This window comes from Podospora pseudoanserina (genome assembly GCF_035222485.1).
Source record: "Podospora pseudoanserina strain CBS 124.78 chromosome 7 map unlocalized CBS124.78p_7, whole genome shotgun sequence".
Lineage (NCBI taxonomy): Eukaryota > Fungi > Ascomycota > Sordariomycetes > Sordariales > Podosporaceae > Podospora > Podospora pseudoanserina.
In genome coordinates this window covers 2,056,743-2,084,620 of record NW_026946671.1, presented here as the reverse complement: position 1 = coordinate 2,084,620, position 27,878 = coordinate 2,056,743, and the positions used below count along the sequence as shown (strand labels likewise).

General features: G+C 49.4%; 6 protein-coding genes and 2 non-coding genes across 8 annotated transcripts; 4 read left to right on the top strand and 4 right to left on the bottom strand.

The window, feature by feature from the left end:
- Positions 1-136: 136 nt before the first annotated feature.
- QC764_700470 (uncharacterized protein) lies at positions 137-784 on the bottom strand (the record flags this gene model as incomplete). Its single annotated transcript, XM_062949710.1, has 1 exon — positions 137-784. One exon carries the CDS (start codon positions 782-784, stop codon positions 137-139), a length of 648 nt encoding a protein of 215 aa, XP_062796956.1.
- Positions 785-2,741: 1,957 nt separating this feature from the next.
- QC764_700480 (uncharacterized protein) lies at positions 2,742-6,657 on the top strand. Its single transcript, XM_062949711.1, has 2 exons — positions 2,742-3,844; positions 3,914-6,657. The coding sequence occupies exons 1-2, from the start codon at positions 3,657-3,659 to the stop codon at positions 6,108-6,110; spliced, it is 2,385 nt and encodes a 794-aa protein (XP_062796955.1). The 5' UTR covers positions 2,742-3,656; the 3' UTR covers positions 6,111-6,657.
- Positions 6,658-9,142: 2,485 nt separating this feature from the next.
- Positions 9,143-9,424, top strand: QC764_0108410 (uncharacterized protein; the record flags this gene model as incomplete). Its single annotated transcript, XM_062941134.1, has 1 exon — positions 9,143-9,424. The coding sequence occupies one exon, from the start codon at positions 9,143-9,145 to the stop codon at positions 9,422-9,424; it is 282 nt and encodes a 93-aa protein (XP_062796954.1).
- A 6,970-nt stretch (positions 9,425-16,394) lies between these two features.
- QC764_700490 (uncharacterized protein) lies at positions 16,395-17,903 on the top strand (the record flags this gene model as incomplete). Its single annotated transcript, XM_062949712.1, has 1 exon — positions 16,395-17,903. One exon carries the CDS (start codon positions 16,395-16,397, stop codon positions 17,901-17,903), a length of 1,509 nt encoding a protein of 502 aa, XP_062796953.1.
- A 2,670-nt stretch (positions 17,904-20,573) lies between these two features.
- Positions 20,574-21,447, bottom strand: QC764_700495 (uncharacterized protein; the record flags this gene model as incomplete). The annotated part of the gene is made up of 2 exons (XM_062949713.1): positions 20,574-21,316; positions 21,390-21,447. The coding sequence occupies 2 exons, from the start codon at positions 21,445-21,447 to the stop codon at positions 20,574-20,576; spliced, it is 801 nt and encodes a 266-aa protein (XP_062796952.1).
- Positions 21,448-24,158: 2,711 nt separating this feature from the next.
- On the top strand, positions 24,159-24,755 carry QC764_700497 (uncharacterized protein; the record flags this gene model as incomplete). Its single annotated transcript, XM_062949714.1, has 2 exons — positions 24,159-24,344; positions 24,450-24,755. 2 exons carry the CDS (start codon positions 24,159-24,161, stop codon positions 24,537-24,539), a joined length of 276 nt encoding a protein of 91 aa, XP_062796951.1. The 3' UTR covers positions 24,540-24,755.
- A 2,909-nt stretch (positions 24,756-27,664) lies between these two features.
- On the bottom strand, positions 27,665-27,749 carry QC764_0108370. The gene has a single exon. It is a non-coding gene; the product is annotated as a tRNA-Ala (tRNA).
- Positions 27,750-27,783: 34 nt separating this feature from the next.
- On the bottom strand, positions 27,784-27,867 carry QC764_0108360. Its single transcript has one exon. It is a non-coding gene; the product is annotated as a tRNA-Ala (tRNA).
- Positions 27,868-27,878: the final 11 nt, after the last annotated feature.

Below are 27,878 nucleotides of genomic sequence, written 5' to 3'. Positions count from 1 at the left end.
ACATCAACGACTATGACCTCTCCAGAGCTCACGCACCCAACTCCCTGGCCCTTTTCCCCAGGACCGCTCTCTTCACACCCAACCTCAAAGTTGACATGACCCCTTGACACGGACAGTGGTATCACTCTCCGTAGACTTAGGCAACGACAGCTAAGACACCAGCAACGAGGGCGAGCATGGTGCCCTTGACAGCAAGACCAGCAGCACCGCTCTCAGGGGTCTCCGAAGAAGTGCCAGAAGCAGCAGCAGCGGTACCGGTGGAGGTGCCAGTAGAAGTGCTGCTGGTCTCAGTCTCCTCATCGTCGGTGTCCTCGGAATCGGCGCCAGTGGTGGTAGCGGCGGTAGCAGCGGTGGTGGCAGTGGTCAAGGTGGTCTTGGCACCTCCTGTGGTGGTGGTGGCCTTGGTGGTGGTCTCGTCCTTGTCCTTGCCCTCCTCCTTCTTGTTCTCAAACTGCTCGCTCTGGGCGAGGATGCCCATGTTGTTCTGCTTGACGCTCTGGAAGTTGAACTGGAAGGCGCCGTCCTCGGGGACGTCCTTCTCGGTGATCACGATGGAGCCGGTCGAGAGGTCGACCTCACCGAGGTCCTTGTTATAGGGGGTGTGGCCCGAGGCCATGTTGACGAGGAAGAGGTGGGCCGAGTCAGGGTCGGTGTTGACGGTGGACCACTCGACCTTGACGCCGGCCGAGAGGTCGACAACGTCGTTCTTGGAAGGGGAGGTGATCTGGATGGCAGCGACCATGGAGGCAGCGCCGAGGAGGACGGAAATGGTGGAGGAGCGCATTATGGCCGTGGTTGGTTTTGTAAAAAGTATACTAACGAGTGTATGTATGAAGAACGAATGTGTGGTGCTGTTTTTGTTGGAAAACAACGTGAAATACCGTAAAGACTGGAAGGTGGTGAACCGTGATGAAGTTGAAGGAGGTGGTTGAAGGAGGGACAAGATTTAATAAACACGCTGAAAAATGGAAGTTTTCTCCAACCAGTCACGCCAGCCAGCAGTTGGGAACCGGCAGGCCGGCAGTGCGTCAAAACTCTCCACTGATCACCACAAGACACGAGAGAGGCAACACCCCACTGTGGGCTTGTCGCGACGGTGGTGCTTCAGGCGCGGGTACGAGGGTGTATTGCGCCGGCATCACGCCTGATAGGGACACTGACCCCTACCATCATGCTTGGTCAGCGTGGGCATGTCCACGGATTTGTGCCGCCCCTGCCACTATCGAGATTATGCGGCTTGACAACAGCAGGTCGGGAATACCTTCAGCTTATCTCTGAGTATGGGACATGCTGAAAGACCTGCGAGTCAGTGGCCGTATCCGCGACGTCCGGTGGAAGGTCGCCAGGGAGATGCCTGTCGTCGCGCTTTATTTAATGATAGTTTCCACTTTGAGTGCTGCGGTCCACCAACAAGCTCGTGTTGCAAAAAGTCCCGATAAAAAGTGTGGTGCCATCTTCACCCGATGGAAGAAGCAAGCGGTTTCTTTGCAGGATGTGAGAGGTGAGTGCAATTGACTGTCTGCACTGTCCAGGAGGAAACACAGTGTCCCTCATTGGAAGTCGAAGCGGCTGAATCGCGATCATTTGGTGGTGTGGCTTGTCGCCTCCGGGTTGTATGTAGTTATGGGAATGGCAAACATCGAATATTCATGACAGGCTTGGGGCAAAGAACGGAATATCAATACCGTGTGACGGTATTTCGATATAAAAGCCAGCCAAACAGCAGGGTGTAATGTATATGTAGACTTGTCTCGGGTAGGCTCTCAGTGGGCACACAGCATGCGCTGTGACACCTCTTCTGACACTTGTTAGATTCCTCTACGACATGTCAACACCAAAGAAAATGTAGAGAATGTGCCGCCGTCGCCAGACCACGTGGAAAGCTGTTGATAACCAAAGACCAACACAAGAAGAAGTGATGGATCGGCGAGGATATCTTTTTCGGATGGCGGCACCCGGGAACCGTCAGCCCTACATGTCATGGTTGTCTTGACAAAACCAGACCAGATGGACCCGCAGTCAGTGATCGTTCGGAGAACTCTTCCGGACTGTGACGTTGTTTCGGGCCTCCGTTTTCCGCTCTCATGTTCGGCAGTCCAGCTCCGAAGGAACCGATGAAATGGCCAAGGAAAAAAAGGGACAAGACAGAAAAGATGACGGTGATGGATGATGGATGGTGGGTGTTGGCGATGCAGTGTTGAAAAAATGTTTGTATTGAAAAAGTGTGGTTCTTGGCGCAGATTTCGTCCCGTGCATGTCCCAATCAATCCAAGGACCTGTTGAAACCAACGTTCAATCTTCTTTGCGCATCTCCCGCCCCTTCATCTGCTGCAGAGGGACTCTGCTCTTGCTCTGTGGTTATGTCGGAAAAGCGACGATCGGTCAGATGTTTGAAGCTGTCGCCACCTTGAATTTGATACCATGCTGTGACTGAGATGCTCTCTCCCAGCTGTTGTCTGTTGTCTGTGAATGGTGATGCTGTTGATTGTCCTTGCAGTTGACCTTGGCTTGAGGAGGTGGATGCTAGTCCGAAAAAGGAGAAGTGAGGTCCCAATCGCAATGTGCTCGGACCCTGTGGGGCGCAGCAATGCAATTACTGGCTGCTGATTGGCCCAGCTTCGAGTTCTCGTGTAACCTGCCAAACCAGCGTCAACAGCTGCCAGGCGTGCCAACACTTGCCAAGGGACGGTCATGCCAGGAACCATCTCGCCCAGCCAGAGCCTGTCAACACCACAGCGACCCTCGCCCATGTCGCCTTGCCTGAGCCATGCCTCTTTCGCTGTTGTCCCGTTTGGCGGGGGTTGCAGTTGCGCAGAACCTGCAATGGAAGGACAGCAAGACGAATGGAATCGCAAGGGGATGCGAAACGAGCCGGCATTTGGTCAGCTTCTCCCCACACCATAATCCTTCCTTTTCTTCTTCCCAGGAGGTCCAGTTGCTGTTACCAAATCACTAGTCACCTGATAGCTCGACAAACACGCTCGGACAGTGCTTCGAGTGACAAATACCGGTAGCATCATAGGTCTCTATCACTGCCGGTCCGGCAGGCTCACTACCTCAGCTCAGCACAGTGGTGCTTCAGTGGTGGAAATTAGGATCCAGGTTCTGGGGCAGAGCGGGGGTTCCATTTCGCCATTCCGGCGTGTACAGTAGCGAGGGGGACTTCCCACAGCAGCCAAGGCTCACTTCCGGTGACTGGGCCTGGCAGCCTTCTAGAACCGATTGGGGAAAGCTACGTCCCCGCGAGAACGCACCAGTTTTGGCCTCTGGGACCACTGGAATCTCAAGCTGAGCGTCTTAAACTGCAGCCAGTCCCGAAAGCCTCATCGTCACACATACTCCCGTTGCTATCGTCGTCAATAATCCCCCGTGCCATAATCCTCAACTACCCGACACTAACACCGCCTGTCCGACCACAACCAGACTGGCCGAACACAGCAGCGACTACCAGGGATCCCCGACGAGGCTGCCGAGTGTGGATGGTCGAGATTGACAATCATTCGCAGCCGATCCTCCTCAGACCTGGGGTCGAGACTGAAGTCATTGAAACTTACGATTCGCAAACTGGAACTCAAACATCAGGTGGAGAAGGAGTGACAGACGGACGAACTGTGCTTGAGACGAACCAGCGGCCGAGAGAGAGGACTGGATAGAGGATGGCCGACGTCAAGACGGCTGCTGGCAGCAGCAATGGGAAACCGGCCATCCGACGAGGGCGCCGCGAAAAGCCATGGCCGGTCGAAAAGCAAAAGAAATTGTTGCGCCTCTATGTCTGTACACAAAGCGAAAAATTACCACTCGTTCGCATCCTTGAGCGCCTCAAAGATGGCACGTTTGATCCCAGGTGCGCACCCCCTATCCATGACATGCATGGCGGCCAAGGTGTGGCTAACAAGACATGACTGTGTCACAGGCAGCGCAACACTCACAAGCACCTCAAAAACTTGCTACCAGATCGCCGAATCGATGATTGGAGGCCCAGAGACATGACCACCATGCTCGTCAGAGTTCGTTTCCTGAGGTCGGTTCGGGAGGAGCGGCGGATGAGGAACAGGAGGGCCCGCCAACGGCTAGAAGCAGCGCGATCACGCAGCTTTCCCGATCCCATGACTGCCTCAGTGTTCTCTGACGCGCAGACCGGGTTTTACGCCGAGGGCTCGGATACCAGCGTCACCATCAAACAGTCCGACTCGCCCGACTCATCGCCGTTGGCGATTGCCAGCGCCAGCTCAGCCGACTCCCCAGACACCTCCGATACCTACATGCGAGACAAGTCGCCGTCACGCGCATCGTCACTCACGCCATCGGCCAAACGAAGATCATGGGCATCGGTTCTTTCCAGCATCTCGTCAGGCATATCGAGTCTGGCCCGCTCGTCCTCTTCAGCGTCGTCGAGGCGCATCAACCTGAACAACATGGGGGCCAACACAGCGCTGAGCAAGATGACACGGGAGGAGTTTCTGGCCTCACTTCAAGACAAGCCCCGCAAGCCGTTCAAGGGAACCAAGGCCACCAACGGTCTCTTCAAGCCGAAATACTCGACAGTAAACCCAACCACGGAAGAACTCAACAAGGCCCTGCTTGACATGTGCTGTTCTAATTATTACAATGACGAGGACAGGACAGGCGCCGTGTGTGTTCACGAGCGGTTATCAAGGGCCATTGACGCACAAGCAACCGAGAACTCGGCGTTTACCAACTTCTCGGTAACAGATGAAGAGGCTAACATGGTGGACAAGTATGGCAACTCGCTACTTCATGTGGCTGCGCGGTGGGGTGCGCGTGTTTCGCTATTGCTACTGATCATTAGGCATACGGACGATCTTCAGATGGTCAACCAACGGGGAGAAACATTTCTTCATGTCTACGCTCCACCAAGCCAACCCAGACTTAGACCGGTGTCTTTCCTGAACCTCATACGTGTCTTGCGGTCCAGGGGATTTGACTTTTGTCTTCGAGACGGCGAGAAGCACACATTCCTGCACCACATTGTCGCCAAGGAGGAGTTCCCGATCGAAACATTGTATTACGTATTTCGCGAAGTTGGACACGGTGCTGCTCGGTTTTTGGTTGCCAGCAAGGCGGCAGATGGAGAGAGGCTATGGCACAGCGTGAGGCGGAATCTGGAGAGGACGGCCCCTAAATTAGCCAGAATATTTGGCGACGAAGTCGAGTTCATTCGTCGGTACCTCCCCGAATTCTCCGACTCAAAGGCCCCATCGACGGGCGACAACTCGACTTGCGGATCCGACAGTCTCTACTCGCTACCCCACCACCACCAAGAAGTCATGACTATGAATGACCCCAACGATAGTTCAGCCCAGCACGTCCGTAGATCACCGATTATGAAGCTTTTGCGCCGGGCTGCTGCGGGAAGAACGGGTTTTGCCGACACAGACTTGAACAAGAAACTAGAGTCCATATTCGAGACGGCCTCGAAGGCGCCAGACTTTGAACTTCACGCCTTCCTTGCGAAACGGGATACAGAGGGCAACACAGCACTCCACTACGCATCCGAGTTCGGCATTGTGACCGCCGTCCAGTTCCTTTGTGGAAAAGGTGCCAATGTTAACGTGTTCAACAACTGCGGCAACACTCCTCTCCAGCTGGTCAAATACGCCATCCAGAGAACCGATGTCCGATCCGACATCCACATGGAAGCTCGCTATCTCCGTTGCGCCGTGTTGTTGCTGGAGCAAGGGGCCTTTGATCAGAGCAAACTCGTCAGCGAGAGGAGCATCATCTTCCCCTATGCCAATGTTTTTGATGGGAGTGAGAGGTCAATCCAGAACCTTGTCAAACAGGGCGTTGCAAATCAGTGCAAGGGTTTGCATTTATTAACGAGCAGCACCAAGCATCACGGGCTGTACTACGGCTTGGAGGGACACGACCACGGACATTGTCATGGCCATGGAGGAGGCGGGACATCGTTTGGCTGGGCAGATCACGGCCGGCTGTTGGATGGCTTGATGGGAAGAAGATCTGGCTCAGGAAGGGGCAGGAAACGGGCTCCAAGTCCTTTGGGTGCAGGAGGTGGCCCCATAGGAGGAGAGGCAGGCCCAGAGGGCATGAACTTGACTTTCCAGACGTCAGTTCTGAGCAGTTGTTGACCCTGGATGGGGGATTTTCCTTTGTGTCGTCGCTTGGATACCTCGGTTCTGCGTTTTGCTGCCTATTTCTGTTTTGGGAGCGGTGGAGGTGCCACCGTTGGAAGGAGATGATTTTCCTGCCCACGCCTGTGTCATGACCTGACAACCATTTCCTTTTTCACGTCTTGTTTTTAACGTCGTCGGTGGTTACATATGAACAGGGCTGTTATATGGGGGCCGGTGGAGATGTGTGTATAATATTATCCATTTGCGGCAAAAGGCAAGCGGCGGTGTTGGGCAAAACATTTTCGGGTTTTTGGCTTTTTCACATATTCCCCTTTTTTTGTTAATCTTCGTTTGGCTTTGTTTATATCATGCCGCTAGCAAGATGGGAGGGGACATGGCCGGCGGCATCACCAATCTCGAAAGAGATAGTTATTGTCGGGGCAAGAGCTGGGAGAGGTCCATTAAGCAGACATGAGAAAGCAGAGGATGATCCCTGCTTCTCTCATGGGCGAAATAGAATACTTGATCATTTACTCTGTCCACACAAGTCGAGAGCCTGGCGAGGATGTGTTGTCGCTCTGACCGTGCCGTCATCGGCCAAGACGTCCTGATCTCCCCAGAAGGCAACAAGCTCGTGCCAAAAAGGCCCTCCTCAGCCCAGTCGTAACTTTGTCTTGTTTTCTTGGGTTCTGGAACTTTTTTGCTACACTAAACTAGGCTCAGCTAGCTAATGCTTGTGCTCTAGGTAGACTGACAGAGCAGTTGCGCGACTGGGCACTTACACAAAATCTATATATAAAACCTTGTTAAACTCCAATGTAATTTTGAAGCAAGCAAGGGTATAAATAATCCACGAAGAATTTTAGAAGTAGTTCAAAAGCTTAAAAATAGTAGATTAAAGCCGCAGACTTTTAGGGATTTTTATTTAATAAAATTTAAATATTTTTAAATTTTTTTCTGTTAAGATCTATATATAAGCTACTAGTAACTCTTAACATTTAAATATTAAGTATATTTTTTTAGTTTAAAATATAAAATTCGAAAAAATAAATCTATGTACTATTAATATAAAATTAAATAATGAAAGTATTATTATAACTTTATTAGTTTCAGTTACTAATTTGATAATAGTTACAAATATACTTTGTATATAACGCTAGCTTAAAATAATATATTCTTATAGTTTAATAGTTAAATATTATTAAGTTGAAAAATTACCGTAGTCGGAAACTATTAATATTATGAGAATAATCAAAGAATTCTAATTATAGCATTTTTAATATATTTATAGATATAGTGTAATATTTCTAGGGTTATATATATATATATATATATACTTGCTACTTAATATACACTATTTTTAACGCTTTCTAATTATCTTAAAATAATTTATATAAAAATAATTTCCAATTAATTTTTATTTTATTTCAAATTAAATTAACTATTTTAGTAAACTTTTAAAGCAAAATCTCAGTAACAAACAGATGTTATACATATAAAGTTTATACAGATATTTCGCGCAAGTACTTGATAGAGTAATAGCACTGTAGGCCCTCTTAACTTAACTGCCAAAACAATAAATAGAATGCCTATTGGTAGGTATTGCCTATCACGCTTTCACCGCTTACTTCTAGAACTGTCTTAGTGTACACCTCCCAACTGGCATGGCATGTTTGTTGGTCTTGTTCTGTCTCAAGGGACCAAGCAAAACGGAATCGTCCCTGTTGGTCAGCCGCAAACACCTACCCCCACCCCGCCTTTTTTGGGGGGTTTTGTTTTCTGTTTTTACTGCATGTCTGACGGCTCGGAGAAGACAAAAGGTCACCAAGACTTTGGGAGAGTGAGGGAGCTAAACCTAAATCTGCAAAGCTTGCGAGTATGGTACCGTTCCTGCTGATCTCTTGGGCTAGCAAGGGGGGAGGGGTTTTTTGAAACATGATGTTCTGGGTTAAAATGTGGTGAACCAAACTGGCGGGTAACTTTTTGTGTCAAAAAGGGATAGGGAACCAAAAAAACCGGCGAAATTGCTTCCGGTTTTTGTGAGGATTTGTTACAGGGTGGATGCAGCGTGAGGGAAGCGAAAGGACTGTGCATCATGCATAGGTTCACGTGGAAACATGTCGCCGGTGAGTGGGCGCGCCCGCAACGGCGCTGCCGAAATGACCGATGGCATCGGCGGTCGCGTGCTGTGCTGCTCCGGCCGGGCGTGGCCCGGGTGTTCCTCGACGTGTCATTTGGACAGTGCGCCGTTTCTCAACTTCTGGGCATTACCCCTTTCCCTGAGAGCTTTTTTCTATTTCATGCCTGAACTGTTCTAGCGGCATCGCTATTTGGGCAGGTGATGTGTCACTACAGTATGGCGGTCAACACTCCACTGATGGTTTGTGATGCAGATTCTCTTGACAGTTCTTAACGCCGGAAGCATCGTCTTCCAATGCGCCGATCCTCAGCCTTGCTGATGGTTCAGGTTCAACACTCCCTAGGTACGGTATCGAACAACATTCAGCTTCTGCTTTTATATCAAGTTGAGTTTCGAAAGTCTCGCGCCTGCAGCACCCAGATTACACTTACGATATCCCAAAATAGAAACACGCTGGTGTGCTGTGACTTGGGAGCTTGAACACCTCGGGAGTAACAGTTCGGTGTTAACGCTAGTCTTGGTATTCTCATTCCAGGTAGCGCATCGGTTCAGAATCATGTCAATGCCCTCCTATTTTAGGAGAATCAGAACTTGTTGGTCCCTTCAGTGTGAGGCTCGAGTACCACCTTAACTGGAAGGCTCAAGGTGTGAAGACTGTATGGCCTGAATCGGGTATTTTCTGCGAATTAATGAGGAAAATACCCAGGTGAGTGCGGTGTCGGGTTATTTTATTTACGCTCAGTCCTTTGGATGGAGGTGCTGTGTCTGTATAATTTTGTATTTTTGCTTCTTCAACTTCAGATTCCTTCTTCTAATCAGGGCTTCCTCAGTGTGGCTATATGTACCTCCTCGACAATTGGTGAAAAGAAGAGACGGTACCTTATGTAGCTCTCAAAAGGTACTTCGAATGATAAAAGATAATCAGAGCCATTCAAGTACCTTGAGGTCTGTATACATAAACGACAAGCCGAGTCTCTATCTCATAGGACTTTTACCTGCTTCGTGTTTCGGTCGCTGGTTTCTGATCCTGCTGGTGATGACTCATAAACACAACGCCGCGACCCGTGGCTTTTGTAGTGTTGTTGGGAGCTTCCCTTGCCCGCGAGCCTTTCTCAATGCCGTGCTTTTGTGTCTCCTTACCTGCAATACATGCGTACTCGAGTGGCGTGCGAGTTTATCGGTCACTTGATGTACTCGGTAGCTTTTCGGGGTTTCTTCGGGTACCTTGGAGGGATTCATTTTGCCAGTCAAGGTCATGTTGCACACCGTTGCATGTGTCAATCAAGACAGGTACCTGTCAGAAAGCCCCTGCATATTTAGAACTTTCCTTATTGATAGCAACCTTGTCTACGAAAAGCTCAAGATTTTCGGCTGCACTATCCCAACTGTTTCTGTTGGCCGCTGCAGGGAACACCGGTAGAGGGTCACACTCCCGATGATGGATCAGAGTGAAATGGCATCAGAACTACAAGAAAGGATGACGGGTATGCAGCCAGTATCACATCTGATAACACACAGACCGCATAACTCTGCCTAAGGCACTGCACCCTTTTCGACAAAATGTTGTCGGAAACCGACGGAAGGGTAGCGGATCTGTGACGCTGTGTTCCGACTTCGGGAAAGGATTTTGACACCATCAATAGCGCTGAGGTCATCCATGGAGGGACGGATAAGAGCTCGTTTGGACTCTTGGTTGAGTTGCGGTGATAGCCAGCCACTTGGCTACATTGAGTCCTGGATTGAGGGTGTGGTTGGGGCCGCTCGGTTATCAGGGGCGTTGAAGAGCTTTCTGCTGATGAGGGTGGTTGGAGAATTTCTAGGCAGCCGCGAAATAACCTGAGGAAAGAGTGATGAAGCAACATGATGGATGGTTTATTTACACTCTTTGCGATGTGGTGTTGCTGAATTAATGCTGGCGGTACCTGTCAAGACCATGTGAGATCTTGGGCGAGCTTGTCTGAGCAAAGAAAGGTAGGTAAGAAAGGAAGACAGCACTACAATTACACTAAAGAATACCGGACGCCCTGAAAGGGATTCAAAGTAGGGCTGGCTGCGAGGGTGGTATTGGCTTTATTTTGAAGACCTCAAGGGCCGGTAGTGTCCTGGTGCACATAGACGAGAAGAAATGCAGAGCAACATCAAGAATGATAAAGATACCTACCTACTCCATATTTGTTTGTACATAGTACTTACGTTATATTGAATAGCGGAGAGACTTGGTTCTGAATCAGCAACTTAAGAATTGAACCACATTCGGCCACGATGGTGCCAGAATAGCTTGTCATGAATGCTACCACTACTCGGCCCTGGACATCAAATCCTTAGCATAATCCCAGCACTCCAATCACCTGTCCACTTGGTTCTTATTAAGAAGGAGGGTGGGCCACTCAGCATAGGAACGCTTAATTATTTTCTCGCTAGTTCGAGGTCCTTATCTTTGGCGTACAGTCACCTTCAAGCGGGCAGTTGACAGTGAGCCTGGCTGTTACAGACTTTTTCCAGACCTCTTTCAGACCTGTAAGAGCTTCAGAGTTTAGCATACGTTTTAAGGCCCGATTCATATCGAAGATTAGGTACAGTAGGTACTTCTATACTTTGAAATCAATCTATCTGTTACTGTGAAGGTCCAATCTCTCGCTTCGATATGCATTTCCCTGGGCTCCAACCTGACCACACAATCATGTGCATGATAAGGTACCTAGTTGCCTAGTAGAGAATTTCAAGGTCAGGAAATAGATAGCGAGGCCGGAAGCCACCATTGGATTTCACTGCTTGGTACTAGGTATTCCATGCCGATATCAGACTCGAGTCAATGACCCCCAACAACATTCTACTGCGCTACGTCTCCAGGGAGTCAATATCTCGGGAACGATATAATACACCGCGCAAGAACAGACGCCTTGGTTTGTATTAGTCGACCATTCAAGGACACTCTTTGGATCTGTGATGTCGTGACCTGTGCGACGGTGACTGGCCACCGGTCAAGTCGGTGAGCAAGTTGTTGAAGGCTTGCCCACAACCGGGCGCAGGAATATGCGATACGTCCGGACGTGTGGAAGATATTGTCGAATCATCTTCCTGAACCCGATTTCTTTCGTACAAGATTAGTGGTTGCCGATGCTGATCGGGATGAATGATATCGGCACATTTTGTTCCTTCAGGACACCAAGGGAATGAATGTCTTGCCAATGTCTTCACCTGGCGGCCAATCCAGTAATAGAGGTCAAGTCGACGGTGAATGGCGCGGAAACAACGGGACATTTGGTGGCGTCATTCCCAGCTCGCAATTCCTCAGGAAATGTCCCAGCCAAGAACAGACTGAGACACCAGACCTCCATGTGGACTGGTAGCGAAGACTGTCAGTGCGTATGTGCGTGCATGTGCCGATTCGATCCAACGACACGTGTGCACTCATGTGCCACCGTGTGTGTACAATGTGATGGGCTGCAGTCTGCGCAGAAAGTCTTCCGATTCAGGGGTGTAGGGTCGAGAAACAAGGCTTGCTAAACTTTCTCGAAAGGTCTTGAAGGCTCAAATGCGGGATTGTTTTCGTGCATCACCAACAGTAAGGTACCTTATCCAGGCATCGTGTTTGCCTCACCTCAGCCATCGCAGATCTCGGACTCGGCAGCCATGTCCCTCGCTGTCATTTCTCTAGTTGTGACGAAATGGTCTGACGAATTCGGGAGATGTCAGCACACGGGTTTTCCTAACTGAGCTTCCCGCCATGAAAAGACCTTCTGGGTTAGGTGGGTAGCGCACCACGTCGGCTCTCTTCGCTCTCGCAAAGCCCAAAATCACCTACCGTACATAGTAGAGTCTGGTACGTCTTGCGGAGGTGTGGAGAGTCGGGTGTGATAAGGACTGCTCACTGCAGTTCGTGTGGGGGGAAAGACCCGCTTGCGGTTCCGGCAGCTCGGGCAACAAATGTGACGAGAACTACCGCGCTATGTGAGATAACGAGGGGATGGCCAAGAAATGCCGACGGTAAATGCAGATTTGGGGCGCTGTTGCTGCCGACCAATCTTGGAGCCTAGAGCTTGCCCGAACAGCGCTGCTTTTCGGGTCTTTCGGGGGCTGATAGTGATTATGTGCCCAACCGGCATACCAGCCAGTGCACGTGAAAAGACGCCATCTCGTTGGCTGTTGACTTGTAACGACATCAGAAAGATATGGCCTCTTGCCTTCTCTCCTGTTGTTACGGCCAAGGTACGATTGTAAGCAAGCATAATGGGCAGCTATGTGATAACTAGCTAACGTATAACGTATATTATAAGCGAGTGACCCATATAAGCGAGTGACCCACTTCCTTCGTGATATAACACCTTCGCACTCAACAACAATTTCCTTAACCATCCAAGATGCCTTCTAATTCAAATGAAGCCTATATAATTTTAGCCCTCTAAGCGCTTCAAAACGATAAGAATTTAAGCGAACGAGCCGCAGCTAAGATCTATAAAATCGATCGTAAGACTCTAGGGCGTCGGCGCGTTGGCCGGCCTGCACGACGCGATACTACGCCTAAATCGAAAAAGCTTACTTAATTTAAAGAGGATACTATTGTTTAATACGTTATTGAGCTATATGCGCGAGCTTTTCTACTAAAATTACGTGGTGTGGAAGATATAGCTAACTAACTGCTACGCGTACGCGACGCGCACCCTATTAGTAAGCTCTGGGTATATAACTTCGTTAAACGCTAACTATAGCTCCGTACGCGTTTTACGCGTAAATACGATTACTAGAGGGCCAAGTGCGAGGATCCAAAGGTTATTACCGAATAGTTTACGCTCGTACGGAATACTAAGGCCAAATACAGTATTATAAATAACGATATCTATAATTTCGACGAGACTAGGTTTATAATAGGTATTATTTTCGCGGGTATAGTAGTTATAACCTCGGACGGCTTTAGTAAAGTAAAACTAGCCTAGCTTAATAACCGCGAATAAGTAACGGTAATTTAGGAAGTTAATGCCCTCGGCCGGGCTATCCCTCCCTTTATTATTTTAGCCGCGTAATACTACCTCGCTAACTAGTATACCGAGTGTAATTTACCGTTTACCTGGCGTATCGCAACTACCGATAATAGTTAGACTACTAATCCGATAGGCCTAAATTAGATTAAGTACTTCGATTATTATATAGCGTCCCGTATAAAGGGTAAATACCGGTTACTAATCCTCGATAGCCACGAAAGCTACTACTCGACCGAATTCGAGCGCTACTATTAATAGAATAACATTATTATGCTCTATATACCTTTACACTCCTCCTACCTCCTCTAGCCACTCGATGTTGGCTGCTTTGGGCCGCTAAAATAGGCGTACGGTCGCCAGATCGAGGATTTAATGCGTATATATATTAACTATATAAGTAAGCTCGAGTTCTTCTATGCCTTCCGCGAGGCCTTCTTCGCCTCTATAATAAAGAAGAATATATAGGGTAGCTTTGCGGGTGCTAGCCTTATACCGTACGATCCAGAGAGGGTACTTTCTAAGCTAAATATAAAGCTTTATACGCTAATACCTCCAAACTCACGGCCCGGCACTACATAACCTTGGGTCTCCCAGACACTATACAACCCTCGAGAAGCCAATTCACAATTAACGCTTATTAAGACTCGCATTACTAACTATTAAAATAGCTCCCCAACTTTAATACTAGCTACGGTAGACCAGCTTACTAAGGGTATAACGGCTATAATGCACCAGGTGGCTCTCCTTCGTGCAGAGGTCTCTTTGCTCCGTAAGGCTAATGAGGCACTAAGTAAGCGCCGGAGAGCCAAAAAAATACGTGTGAGGCTTGGAGGGTCACTTACTGTATAAGAGGCACAGGATCTACTGGATTAAAAGGCCGTGGATGGAGAGGGAATGCAAAAAACGCAGCCGGATAGTAGTAATGCAGGGGGGGCTCGTACGAAGGTTCGGTGCTGTGGTGTATGCGGTAAGCCTGGCCATAATGCGCGCACTTGCCAGGAGGCTGCAGAAGCATCTGATTCAGCTGTTTCTAATGTAATTATAGTTAATTCCTTGTGTTGATGTGGTGCAATTGAGGATGGTTTGTCAGGGTGTGGTGGGAGGTGGGTCACTCGCTTATATGGGTCACTCGCTTATAATATACGTTAACTCTAGTTCCTGTTTAGTGATCAAAGCTCAGGTGATAGGTTACGCTCGAAAGGCCTGGGGACCATGTATACCTATGGAGGGTTGCCGTGATGTGTCTTCAAGATACATCTTCGAACGATCGGCCGGGAACAGAAACCAACTAACACTGTTGTCGGTTGAACGGCTAGCTGCGCGCGGCCCGGTTGGAAATACATGCGCGCCGATACGTCAGAACTTGCACATCCTTCTGGAACTAGTGCCAGCCACCTACACTTATACCACGATAATTGGCCGGGTTGTCTTTGTAGAACTGCAAGTGTGCGTCTGTGTCCCAGCCTGAGTCGTGGGAGCGCGATAGGTGGGCCTTTTTAATCTCCACCCATCGACCATAAACAAAACAAGAGGATCCCAGATGGCCAGTGCGAATCGTTGGGGGTCTCCTGACCATGTCGCTTCGCACATTCGGTCACGGCAATTCAAGGTATAGTGAAACTATTATATGCAATCAGACGCACATAGTCACTTCCTGCTTGGAATCAGATCATAGGTAGGCATGTACCGAGCACGCCTATATTTTTTCTATGTTGTGTGACAGGCGAGGCTCAGCAAGGGCTTCGCCAAGATGACCTACTTTCGGTACTCCAGGCTATCTAGTGTAACTATCCAAGCTTCAATACTAGTCAGCTTGCAACATGCACCTGACAGACCAAGGGTCAGGTATACAGGTACCTTGATAGCTGGAGGTGCCACTCACTTCTAGATGTCTCATCTGTTGCAAAGAAAAGTGGCGCCAAACGCAAGCTAAGGAAGTCCAGGGCAGCTGAGCTCGTGTGCTAGTAGCCAGGCGGGCCTGTGTAGCACGTCATTCATTGCCCCAAGGGTTAGGAAATTAGCCACTGCTTTTTCTTGATATTTTTTCAGAAGAAACCGGGAATAGCATGTCCAAGCAGGAAGGTGGATCAGATGGGAGCGAGACTATGTGCCAACAGCGTCTCAGCAGCTTACTATCGACCCCTGACTAGGTAACATGGCGTTAGTGGCCACCTTAACTCAACACGTCCCAGATAGGAATTATCCGACTTTCGACGTCGTGATGTTCTGCTAGTGATAGGGAGGAGTTTGTGAGACACTGGCAGATGTGACGGCCGTGGCTGTTGGTGGACATGCCTGTCGTATTCGTTAGCTGTCCTTTTTCCGGGGCGTCGGAGTAAGCAAGCTAACTAGAAACCGCAAGCCCAGCAGAGCTAATGCCAATCACAAGAGAGGCTCTGCTTCTTCAGGGGCAAGTATTTATTTTATGGGCCGGGATCGGTCTGATGAACCAAGCCCTCGGGTCCAAAATATACATAGCCTCATGAACCCCTCCCCCTCCATCTTGCCGCGTGTGTGCGACCATGATGATGACCAAGATGTCCGTGTGAAACTAGCTTGGGTCCATTATGCAACCAGCAATCCTGCACGCACTTGGAGTCGGTTTCGCTGTCCGTAACTCCATAGTGGTTGTCTGGTGGTTCTGTACAACCAACCCACAATGACCACACGATTCCCCTGCTAATCAACCCAGCCGAGTGTTTCTTCTGAATTTTTCCAGGCCCGCTCATTGTTGCGCCGCGTGCTCGCAGACCCGTGAGAAACTACTCGTGATCTTTTCGTTGGCCCATGTGCACAAACCAGGTTCGGTGAGCTTTTGGAATTGCTTCATTCGCAAGCCGATGCTTTCCTGGGTGGTGTGTATATATATCGTCGACAACGTGCCCGGAAGCGGCATCAAATTGCATCACCCCTCGGACCTTGTTGCGGAAGCACTGCTCAACCGACGTATGTGTTACCGGCCGGTGTACCATTCAAGACAGCCCTTTCACCAGCCTGGACAATCTTTTTCTTTAAAGACTGACTGACCTCCAGCCAGACCATCTGTTTTTCTTCTTAAACTACCTATCCAGCGGCATATCTTCTCGGCCCCGGACAACACTTCTTCGTTTCTGGAAATACAACTTCGATTCGCGATCGATGACAAACGTTCGAGCCACACATCAATGACATCAACCCACAATGCGCTACACCCTACCACTCGGGAGTCGGCCGTTCGGCCCGCTGTGCATTATGCCCCAGATGGAGGTGGTCGAACTGGAGCCGCGACCAACCAACAGGGACAACCGCCTCTATGGCGCATCGGAACTGTCCGGTTTGAGTAGGACGGGGCATCAGTCACAAAGGCGGCCCCAACACAACCAGGATCCTGATCACGATGCGGAAAGTACCGTGGCCGTGTTTCCAGACGAGCTAGACCGGATCCTCGAAAAATTGGTCATTGTCGTGCCTTGCAAAGATGAGCCGGTCGACGTCATCAGGGGGGTGATCGCGGGCATCCCGAGCCGCTGCGCGGTGATCTTGGTGTCGAACTGTTCTCACAAGCACGGAGAGAACGGTTGGGAGGCTCAAGAAAGAATGCTGGCAGGATGCTGTGCTTGGGGTAGGGAGGGGTGTTTTGTACACCAGCAATATCCCGGCGCCGCAATGGCGTTTAAGGAAGCAGGAGTCCCCGAGATCCTAGATACAGCTTCCGGGAGAATACGAAACGGGAAAGGAGAGGGGATGTATTTGGGCATTGCCATGGCCAAGTCCTATTTCCCACACCACCAGTACATTGGCTTCATCGACGCCGATAATCGCATTCCAGGCTCCGTGGTAGAATACTGCAAGGCGTACGCTGGTGGGTTTGCTTTAGCACAACGCTCTGCAGCCAAAAGTGGTACAGAGCATGAAGATGTTATGGTCCGCATCTCATGGGCTAGCAAGCCCAAATACAGCGCGAGCACTGGTCGGATTGAGTTCGTCCAACAAGGACGAAGTTCTCGCATTATCAACTCGTTTCTAAACAGGCTGTTTGCGAAAGCGGGACAGCAGGACGAGTTCATCACGACGGGTAACGCTGGGGAGCACGCCATGACCATGGAGATGGCGCTGAAGATGAGGATGGCAAACGGGTATGCCATCGAGCCGTTTCAGTACATTGAGCCGCTCCTGAGAAACAAGATCCCATCCGCGAATCTGCCCAATGCTTCCCAGACAACCCGCATTGTTCAGATCAAGACTGCAAATCCTCATCTGCATCGTGAAACGGGGGATGAGCATATTATCAAGATGTGGGCAGCTGGTCTGGGGGCTCTATACCATCACCTTCTTGGGGTAGACTCAGCATCAGGCCTTGGAACCACCACTCTTGCCACCCTTCGCAAAGATATGCACAGATTTGCCTTACAGAATGGCGCGATACAGGGCCAAGAAGAGCTCCCACGTCCAAACATCTACTCCTCTCTCGATAACGCCGATTTAGATTCGTTCCGGGATGTTCTTGGCGAGCCGTGTTCGGGTCATGTATATGGAGGTCTTGGTTTCTATGGATTGGTAGACCAAGCATGGGCCAGTTCAGGCACGAACAGCCCGGCATCTCAGTCAACCTTGGAGCACGATTCGTGGGGAGAAGATGATCAACGGTCTTCTGCCTCCTCGGAGGAAGAACCTGAGGTCTTGTCAGACTCCTCGAAGCAGGGCGAGTGAAACTTTCCTGTTCGCGTCTCATGGCCAGACGGCTGGAAAGAAAAGAGTCGACCCTCGACGGTTGATTGATTTTCAATATCCTTCTCTGCGCTTGTTTCCTATTTTTTTTCTATTTTTAGTGGGGCGACTGGTATTTTGAGCGATTTTCATTTCATCTAGATTTTCAATGTCTTGCTGTCACGGCGCTTTTTCTGGTCATTAAGGTCCTCAAGAAAAGTCTATTTAGGTACCTAGATTATAGCTCTCACGGGCAGCTTATGTAGGATAAATGTCGCGTCATTGTTCTCGTTTTAGAGCTATGAGTTCTGATCTGTGTGGACACCATCGCATTCCGCCCTCTAAAACAGTGTAGAATCATGATACGAAATCCAGATACAGTAGCTCAGCTTCACTGAACGTCAATACATGTACAGGAGGAGTACATAGTCTGAAAGTGAATGCTAAGAGGTTGCCAGTGACGGGAAGCTTCGTGTTGATTTGAAGAGGCAAATAGGTTCCACGAGTTTGACCGGTCAAGTTACTGACTTTTTTAACATATCTACCTATATAAGTTTCACTGAAACCACCGTGCATTTTACAAAGAACAAGGTGGTGTTGCGGTTCCATCCGATGGTGAATGTCGCTAGGTACCTAGATGCAGTGTAGATAATAAGGCGAGCTAAATTTAGCTAAGCTCAGTTAATGGTGAACTGAGCTGAGCCGAGCCCTCTATATATTAGCCTAAGCTAATGGTTTGGGGTGCGGCCACAGGCCTGAGGGTATGAGGGAGGAAGTGGGGCTCACGGAGGATTCGGGGGGTTCAGGGCTCATGTATAAAAGCAGTCTGCTTCGCACATTCTATTTTAGACAAGACATCGACCTTTATTTCTTCATATCTTGTGCCTTGCACGCGTGCAGGCAATTCTGGCCCTCTGATCAGGCCAATCTGGTGCTTATTATGTGGCCTGCGAGCCCATAGTGTCTTTTCTTTGTCCTGCGTGAAGTGCGGCCTGCGAGCGAGTCACTGTCACGCAGGTGTGTTCATTCAGGGACCTGTTGAGGGTATATTTGCGGTGTTGTGGTTGTTTTGTGTTTTCTCACCATTTCACTAGTTGCGTCACCCGTTGTGGTGTGCGAGGCCCTGTGAGGCCCTCTGTGACGAACCTCTATCTAGAACCTCTGAAAAGGATACTGGTCGAAGGCACTTCTGAACAATCTTGCTTCGGTACAGCTAAACAGTATACAGCAATAGCTTGTCTCAATCACAACAGTCAAGATACCAACGATTGTGACTTGTATTGCATACTGCGGAACTATCTACAACATAGCTAGTTCCTTCGTATATATAGACTTAGGTACTAGGTATTGAGTCTTTCGCTGTTGCGAGCACTGTAATTATATGTCAATACAGGACTTACAGGCCTACATAGGGCATAACCTTCAGTAAACATTTATAGTTATGTATTATAATTGCAGATTGTTTTTCTTATAAATATCTTCGGAAATAAAGAGCTTATTTCATGAAATTAAATTTATATATAGCTTTTAATAATGTAAGTTAAATAAAGAAACGTTTTATATAATAGAGTATTTATATTATTATAAGTGTTTTTAGATGGATTTTAAGTTATAGAGCTTTGTTGTTACTTATTTTTCGTACTATTAAATTACTATAAATAGTTAAAAATTAATGTTTATTTTACTAAACTGAGCCAACATCATTATTTCTAAGAAGATTACTAATATTATAATTTAAAGCGAGTAGTAAGTTAAAGTAAGTAAGCCGAGGCGAGCCCAGGGCCTGCTTGACTCAGCTTAGCTCATTAACTACACTGCCTAGATGCCTAGTCTTAGTTGGGACGCACCAACGGCACCTGAATCCGTTCAATAGCCTTCCACGGAAAGCATCCCTTCAACAACCGCCTGAATACATAGCTACGTAATGCATGTACCTTGTCTATAAATCGCCAACAGCCAAACCAGTCATCTCAAGCCGATTTGCGGGACCAACCGCCCCCACACGAAGCTATCACGCAGACGCAGATCACAAGCAATCAAGGGGAAATTGGTCGACCCAACAGCACTTGTTGGGCTTACATGTGGGTGTTGCGGGTGTGAGGAAGGCAAAAGCATGGCATGACTGGAAGCGGCTGGACACGTGGCAAGCCTTATAGGGCTGATGACGCGCATAAGTCATGCAGCTGGCAGCCAGGGTCAGTTGGGTCGGAGATGGTGTGCAGGAGGGAGCGGATATCAACGGTTAGTTCTAAAAGAGACGTAATAGAACGACCCAACCGTGAGACAGAATCTGACCGTGTCCTGTAAGGTACCCGGTATATTCCTTCGTCCATTAGAAACGTGCAGATAGGGCCGTGAGGCACCCACCGTGGTGTATGCCTCTCTCAGCGAGCAGTCCACCTCCAACTCCGGGCCCTTATCGCCCTCTTCCGACCAACACTGTTGGTAATGCCTATCTAGCATCCGACGAATTTGTCTATAGACTTTGCTTGGTTAACTAAGCGGGCTGGCAATGTGAGACATTAAATGGTTCACAAGTCTCGGTACCTCCTCTGCACCCCAGCACACCCGCGAGCATCTGAACCCCTGAACCCCTGAATTTCCCAGTTTTATACTTGGTACGTAGGCAGTTACTTGACACACTGTCTCCAAAACCGTCAAGCTCTCACGCAATCAGGAGTAGTAGTCACCAAACTGGTGCACATACTCCAACTTCCCATTCACGACCCTCCCCTCAAACCCTGCCACCTTTCCCCCCACCACCCCCGACACAGCCACCGCGCCAAGAGACTCGTCAATCACATACATTCTCTGCTCTATCTTTTGACCTTCTTTCAATTGCAGCCTCAGCTCCGCACACTGATCTCCCTGCCCAGCTCTGAGATCACCACCCTTTCCAGAATCAAGCATCGAACAGCTGCCAGCCCACGCGACAGGGCCATTCGCATCCAAATACGCATCAAATACCCCCTTCAAGGTCGATCTTGCATCTTGATCCGACCTGCTGAAACTTGGCCATGTTTCTCTCTTCACATTGGCCTGAATTTTTTCGGTACTGTTCCCCGGAGCAAGGAAGTACACAGTGTGAATCTCCTTAACTCTGAGGGGCACTCCCCCGGTGTTAGTGGCGGATTCGTAGAATATCTGCACTGCCAAGATGGCGTTGTTGGTAATTAGACGGGTGTAGCTTGAGCAGCCCTCTTGGTCGATGATGGAATGGGTGTGTAAAGAGCGGACTTGAGTGGTTGCGAGGATGGTTTGGTTGAGGGGGGTGAGGATGGCGTTGTTGTAGAATGGGTAGGGGCTCGTGGCGGGGAAGAAGAGGGGGTCAGATGGTGAGGGGGTATGCTGGGGGCTGGTTTGAAGCTCCGAGTAGCGGTCGGAAGATTGACGTAGATGGGACCATTGGCAACGTTCTGTTGTGAGTGTGATGTTAACGGTGAGTAACTATTTCGGTACGGGGTTGGGCAGGCAATGAGAATAACGTACGGCCCAAGACACCGGAAAGAGAGAGAAGAAGCGACAACAGAAGACGAGAGGCAATCATGATTTTTTTGTTTACGAGGAGGTACATGATTTTGACCACATACTTGAGAATGCGTGCGGGTAGACGTTTCCGTTGCTACATAACTACAAGAGCATTTATAACCGTTCACTGCAGTGTCATCTTTACCGACTTGAACTATCTGCCGTGCCGACTTGAATACCTATGCTACATATCTCCTATGATCACCCCGCGCTGGATATTATCAAAGGATTATCGCATATGCAAATGCTGCTCTGTGGTTTAGCCAGAATTGGTGAGGGGTTGCCACCCAGGGCAGAACACCATGACCTCACGAATCAGTAGAAACATCGGCTACCTCCCTTAGATTAGAGAATTACCTAAGTCAAGTCATAGCTCCAAGACGTCATGCCGTGTTCACTTTGGCTTCTTGCTCCAGGTAGCCACACAAGAACAGGCAAGAAAGGGGAAGCTGCCTTGATGTGTGACTTGGTCCCTTCAGTTTTCCCCACGGCATAGGGAAGGTGAACTTCCAGACCTGCATTTGATCGCCAGCCACTCCGCACCCGGTGAATATTCCCCGTGATGATCACCGGTTCGTATCCCGTGAGGACGCAGGCCGCGCATCGCCCGTCCCGACTTGGCGGCCGCCCTCCGCAACCAACAATGCCGACCGAGTCAATGTGTCCAGTCACGAACCAGGCCCAGGCAAGACATGTGAGTTTTCCAACCAACAAGGCATATTTTTACACTTTGTGTGATATGCGTCTTCATCATTTCTCATGGTCCTCATTCACATGCCTTCAGTTTTGTTTTTGGAGCCCTCTTGGAGGTTTTGCAACTAGCCCCAGACATATGATGCTGCAATAGGCATAGCGCGCACGCACCGCCCTCTGGTCGTTGGTGTAAGGCCTCTGAAATGATTGGATATTCGCACTTCTCCGTCCGACTGATTCGCCCGCTGGCAGGCCCAACATGCGGCCATACCTACCCTGAGTCAGTCTCCTGTCGTCTAGAAGCCAGACAGAATCCGTACAAAGAAATTCAAACAGGAGGCCTGGTCGTCTCTTGCCTGGGATCCGATCTGTCGGGTCCAACAGGAAAGAAAGGGGTAGGCATCCGATGACGGGTTCTAAACACGCTGGCGAGCCAATGTAAAGTTGAAGACTGCCAACGGCATCGGTAGAGAATGGTGCAAACTCACAGGTTTGAATGAAGATCGCCACATGTGATTCGGAGATTGTGAAAAGTAGTCGACATAGCCAATCTCGTGCGAGAATGCATATCCTGTTGGGCAAACGATGGTGGACTCGAAAGCCATGAACTAACAGTCCGAAGATGGGCGAGTGTTCTCCTGCTTGTTTGCTTCCAAGTTCAGAAGTGATCCGATCATGACACAAACTTTGACGTAAAACACCAATACTGAAGCATGTGAACCCAGATCGGGATGCTCGGTGGTTAGATTCAAGGGAAAGCAATCCGGTAGGCTGCACGCTTGATACCGATCTAATGGAACGCATGTTGACCAATCTAACGGCACAGATATGATCACCACTGTGCTGCCGATCATAGGGCTGAAAAGGTGGCCTCGTGCAGTGGATTCGCTTCTATTGTTCCTACCGCTTTGACTCAATGATATTCTTCTGTATTGGCTCAGGCGTCATTTCGTCGCAGAATGCAGTTCTTCTGGCAACAGGCCACTGGATGGTTTACGTTCACTGAATCACAATTCAAAATCTCAGAGTCACAGGACGAGCTGCCGATGGGCATACATTGATACTCTCCATACTTTTATGAGCACCTGCTCAAGATACATGTCCGCCTTGCTGGATGTGCTTTGCCTCAGGTTTCGAGTCTCATGTTTGATCTTGCACTCCATTTTTCCATAAATGTAGTCAATTTGGATCCAGCGCATATCTTTGTGTCATGGTTGAGTGCACAGCACACAGTCAGTTCAAGAAGACTTGGCCCCCCTGCTAGGTCGCGCTTAATGCCACCAACCACGCACTAAAATGCACCAATGAAACTTCTCGTACTCCCACATCAAAACCAACCGACTTCTGTTAAGGAGGCGAAGCCACACTCCCACTCCAGGAACTGCGCCGCGAGGTGGTAGCCGTACTTTCCCTACTCTAACAGGGATTTGAGATGCACTCACTCACAGTCACTGCCGATTTAGTGTCCTGTCGGCTCCCAAATGAGTGTGGTATGTACCACCACTGCCACGAGCGGCCCGGGTGCTTGGCCGAAATCCCACGTCTTCAACCACCAGTTCGTGTACCCGTAGTCAGGTACGTCCCAGTCTTGGTTTGGCTTCCAAGGCATTCTTCACTGAGGCACGGCCGCCATGTGTGAATCGGGGAGGCTTTGTCTAGACAATGTACCTGTCTAGCCTCCTCTTCCGTGACCAATCCGCCTTATTTGTTGGCCAGATCGACACCCACCGTGTAGTTCGATTTCTCTCCTTGAAGAGCAGCACTGTATTGCTAGCAGTTGAGAACCGTACCGGGGCCTGCCAGTCTACCTTGAATTGCAAGACAACATCTCCATAACCAGATATATATATCAGACGCCCACATCACTTTCTCAGACTTGCTCCAGTATCACCACACACATCGAGATCCCTCTTTACTCGACTCGGCTCTCCACTCAACTCGTTGAGCCAGCGCCATCGTCAACATCGACACCTCATCCCCCACCGACACACTTTCGAGACAGGAGTAGATACCTAGTCACTCACGACACGAGCAACCATGTGCAACTGGGAGGAAACCGTCTATGCGTGCCAGCACCGGAGCAAAGTTCGTAGGCAAGCTTACTCCTGCACCGTCTACACTCGCTACATATACGGTGAATGCCGGTTCGACAGTCGCCGCGACAAGGTTTTCAAAGTCATCAGCTATGAGGACTGCGAGGACTGCAGGAGGTTGTACGAGTTTGTCAACTTCTAGAGGGACGGAACTTTGTATGATTATGGTACGTTGGCTGCACACATTGAAATCTGTCATTGACAAGCTCAAGGTATCTTGCTGACCATTTATCAGGACGCAACGAACTTGTACAACATGACCAGCATTTCCATGGCGAGACGGCTTTCACGGAGCATTCTTATGATCAGCACTTATACACGATAGACAGAGATTTAGAGGCTTTAGTTAGATACTGCATCGATACAGAAGTGACCCGCGAGGGAGAGCTCTGTATCATACCACATTTTTGTCACGTCCATGTCAGCATGGGCGATTCGCGACTTTCCTTCAACATAGGCCTTTTGATTCTGTTCATTGTTATTCTATATAGTTTAGAGACACAAATCCTGGCTTAGACTTGGGAATACAACTGTTGTTTCCAATGACATCGGATACTGCTATTGATCACAAATCAACCTCTATTCATCACGTTTCTCATGTCAAGTTTTGCACAGTCGGGTAGTGGCGGAAAATGTGCCATCAGCATGCATCAGATAAATTCATCGATATTTCCGAAACCGATCTCCATATTCTTCGCCCGGGAAAGCCGACTCTCTCGTACGAGGGTTTCGGAGCTGCCCATGTGGTCAGCTATTCTTGATATTTGCGGCGTCAAGAGCGCCACTCGGGAGTAGCGGGGGAACAGCCGGCGTTGGGACGGTTTGCCAAGCTATCAACATGCATCAACACCGGCGGTATCAAACACCACCTGTCGCGGGCCAAACCCCGTCACCCTCATAATCATGGAAGATTAGCTCCAACAGCTTTTGACCCCATGAAAGCCCCGAGGGTGATTTGTTGGTGGTACGGCGGGCGATGGAAGAAAATGGGGTGGAGGGCCCCTCCGCGGGCGACCCCCGGATCCGGACCAGATTGCTCGGCCCGGTCGTTGTTTTTCAAACCCGTCCCGCACAAGCGAGCAGGTAGTACCAGACAGAGCAGTTATCTCCGGGCTGACTGACCTGCACGAATGCCGACTTTGTCCACATACCGAACCTTTTGCCCTGGGCCGTTGTGCCGGTCTCCTGGAGAGCAATATGTTCGTCAAAATACGCAGCGAACACCAAGAACACGCCACCTACACAAAAACAAAAAAAAAAACAAAAACAAAAACAAAAACAAAAAAACATGGAGCATCTCTCGTCCTCGAAGCGCCGGCGTTGGTTCACTGGTGTGCCGTGTTAGTTGTCGATGCTGGCGATGCCACTCCCAAACTGGCAAGGCGGCCAATCAACCCCTGACCCAACATGCTGGAATGCACCGCTGTGCCCCGGACCAGCTTCCCCGACACACAACGGATTTCATTTCTCCCAGCCGAGTGGAACGGTGCTCAGAATGGTGAAGCGGTAGAGATGCGGCGAAGCCAGTTTGGCTTCCATGCTTTCATCCTTCGATGCGGTGCTCTTATCATGTTTCGAATGAAGCATTGTCTCAGCCGACTACCGGCGGGGTCAAACACACCATCAGCCACATACCCAGAGATGAGCTGCAGCTCTATCATCCGGCCATCGGGAGAGACATCACCGCCCGCTCCTGTCATCAAATGTCCAGAAAGCAAAAGGTCTGCTTGCACCAGTAAACATTGATTTTGGCGGGCGGTGTTGAAAAACAAGTTCCATCGAGTGCGAGCATCCAGCCACGCATGCCCATGACGTCAGTGCCTTCAGAGAACGGCCCCCACATCATCATCCTTCAAAATAACCACTCTCCACCTTCACTTCTTTGCTAGTCTCTATGTCGAGAGCTCATTCCGGTCCTTCGGCCGGACGCATGTAAGATTCCAGGAGCTGTACGACCTTCATGTCAAAACAATCTGGGGAAGAAGGCTGTACCTGTTTCAAAAGGACTATGCAAGGCTGATACAATCGTTAGTTGCTTTATCAGCACCACTGCGGCACATCGTCGTTTCTTGTACAAAACGTGTCTCCTGCCGGGAATCCCGCAGTAGCTTAATCTCGGCCTTCTCCTTGGCCACCCCTTTGCCGCTCAACTCCACATATCCAGTATCGCCGCATTTCGAGGCCTGGTATTTTCGGCGTTCAGTTGTCGGCGGCCACGGGTTTCGGTCGGTGCGTGATCCCTAGCCTCCGGGCCACCTGCATGCAAACCTCACAATCAGGCCTAAACGCCACCTCGAGTAATACTGGCAGGTGATGAGGTGAAAACATTGTTTCGTCCTCATTTTTCGTCTGATCTTTTTATTTGCTGTCGTACGACATTTACCGAGCCTCCTCTTGGCTCTGGCTTTGTCATCCACCTTCCTTTTGCTACCAGCAAAAAGAGTATACGTCTATGATCTACAGGTATCTTACAATGCACCAGGAAAGCTCCGGGCCGTTACTTTCTGGCCGTGGGGTCGACCTAGCTTCGGAGGACGCCCCTGTGTGGGTGGTATTGGAATCCATCTCCCCATTGAACACTGGCCTCGCCTGAGTCAAAGTAAAAAGGACTGGTTTGTATTTGTCTCACTAAACCATGCAGCCCGTATATCAACAACTGATATCAATCATTCTGCAAAGCGCATGGTTTCCGTACACCGAGTCATCCTTCATAATGGAGGACCTTTCTCATGAATTGCCTTGAATCCATCACCACGCACGCAGCCTATGATGCAATGGCAACACAACAAAAATAAAACCTTCGAGTCACCGAGATCTAAAAAGCTCCCGAAGGATTCTCGGGAAAATCCATCCGCAGTGTGCAACGCTCCAGAAACACAAGTGCCGTTTTCTCCTTTCCCCGTGGGGGCCGACTTTTGAAAGTTGGGATGAAGGATTAATAGAGCTGTCTAATGGCACAAGGAGAGGCGTGACTAGTCCCGGATATGATAAACGATAGCTAAGCTTTAGGCAGCCAAATAAACAATTAGACGGGGCCGTGTGTATGTTTCGTGCTGTATATACATACAAGGCTGTGGGCGGACAGGTATCATGCCTTGTCTTCTATGCGACGTCACCACGGTCTCCGGACCGGACAGTAAATCTCGGATGTGATAGTTCTCAATCCTCTCTGTGGCGGATCTTGATTTGGGTGCGGAACAGTCATGCCAAATGAAACAAGCAATGCAAGGAACCACTTCGCAATCAGTTGTACCGGAAACAGAATCCATGATGTCTTTTTATGGCAAGGCTGAATTCCAACCACTGCGCCGAGCTTCGTCAATTCATTGAAGTGATTTTACACTATACTTTCACAATCTCGTCGTTCTGGATCCAAGACTACATAGCATAAATGAATCCAAACAAAACTACATCTTCTGACCAGGATCATCATCCATTCAAGGTTATTGAGGGCGTGTGGCTCAGTTGGTAGAGCGTTCGCTTAGCATACTCCCCTGTATGCGAAAGGTCCTGGGTTCGATTCCCAGCTCGTCCAGCATTCCTAACATTATCAGATCTGATATCTCATCGGGCGTGTGGCGCAATTGGTAGCGCGTTCGCTTTGCAACAGCATCTCATGCGAAAGGTCTTGGGTTCGATTCCCAACTCGTCCAATTGTCTATTC

Bases quoted from the DNA above. Each gene is read 5' to 3' on its own strand.
- QC764_700480 (XM_062949711.1), top strand. From the start codon at position 3,657: ATGGCCGACGTCAAGACGGCTGCTGGCAGCAGCAATGGGAAACCGGCC. The intron at 3,845-3,913 runs GTGCGCACCCCC...ACTGTGTCACAG, and splicing joins GATGGCACGTTTGATCCCAG to GCAGCGCAACACTCACAAGC.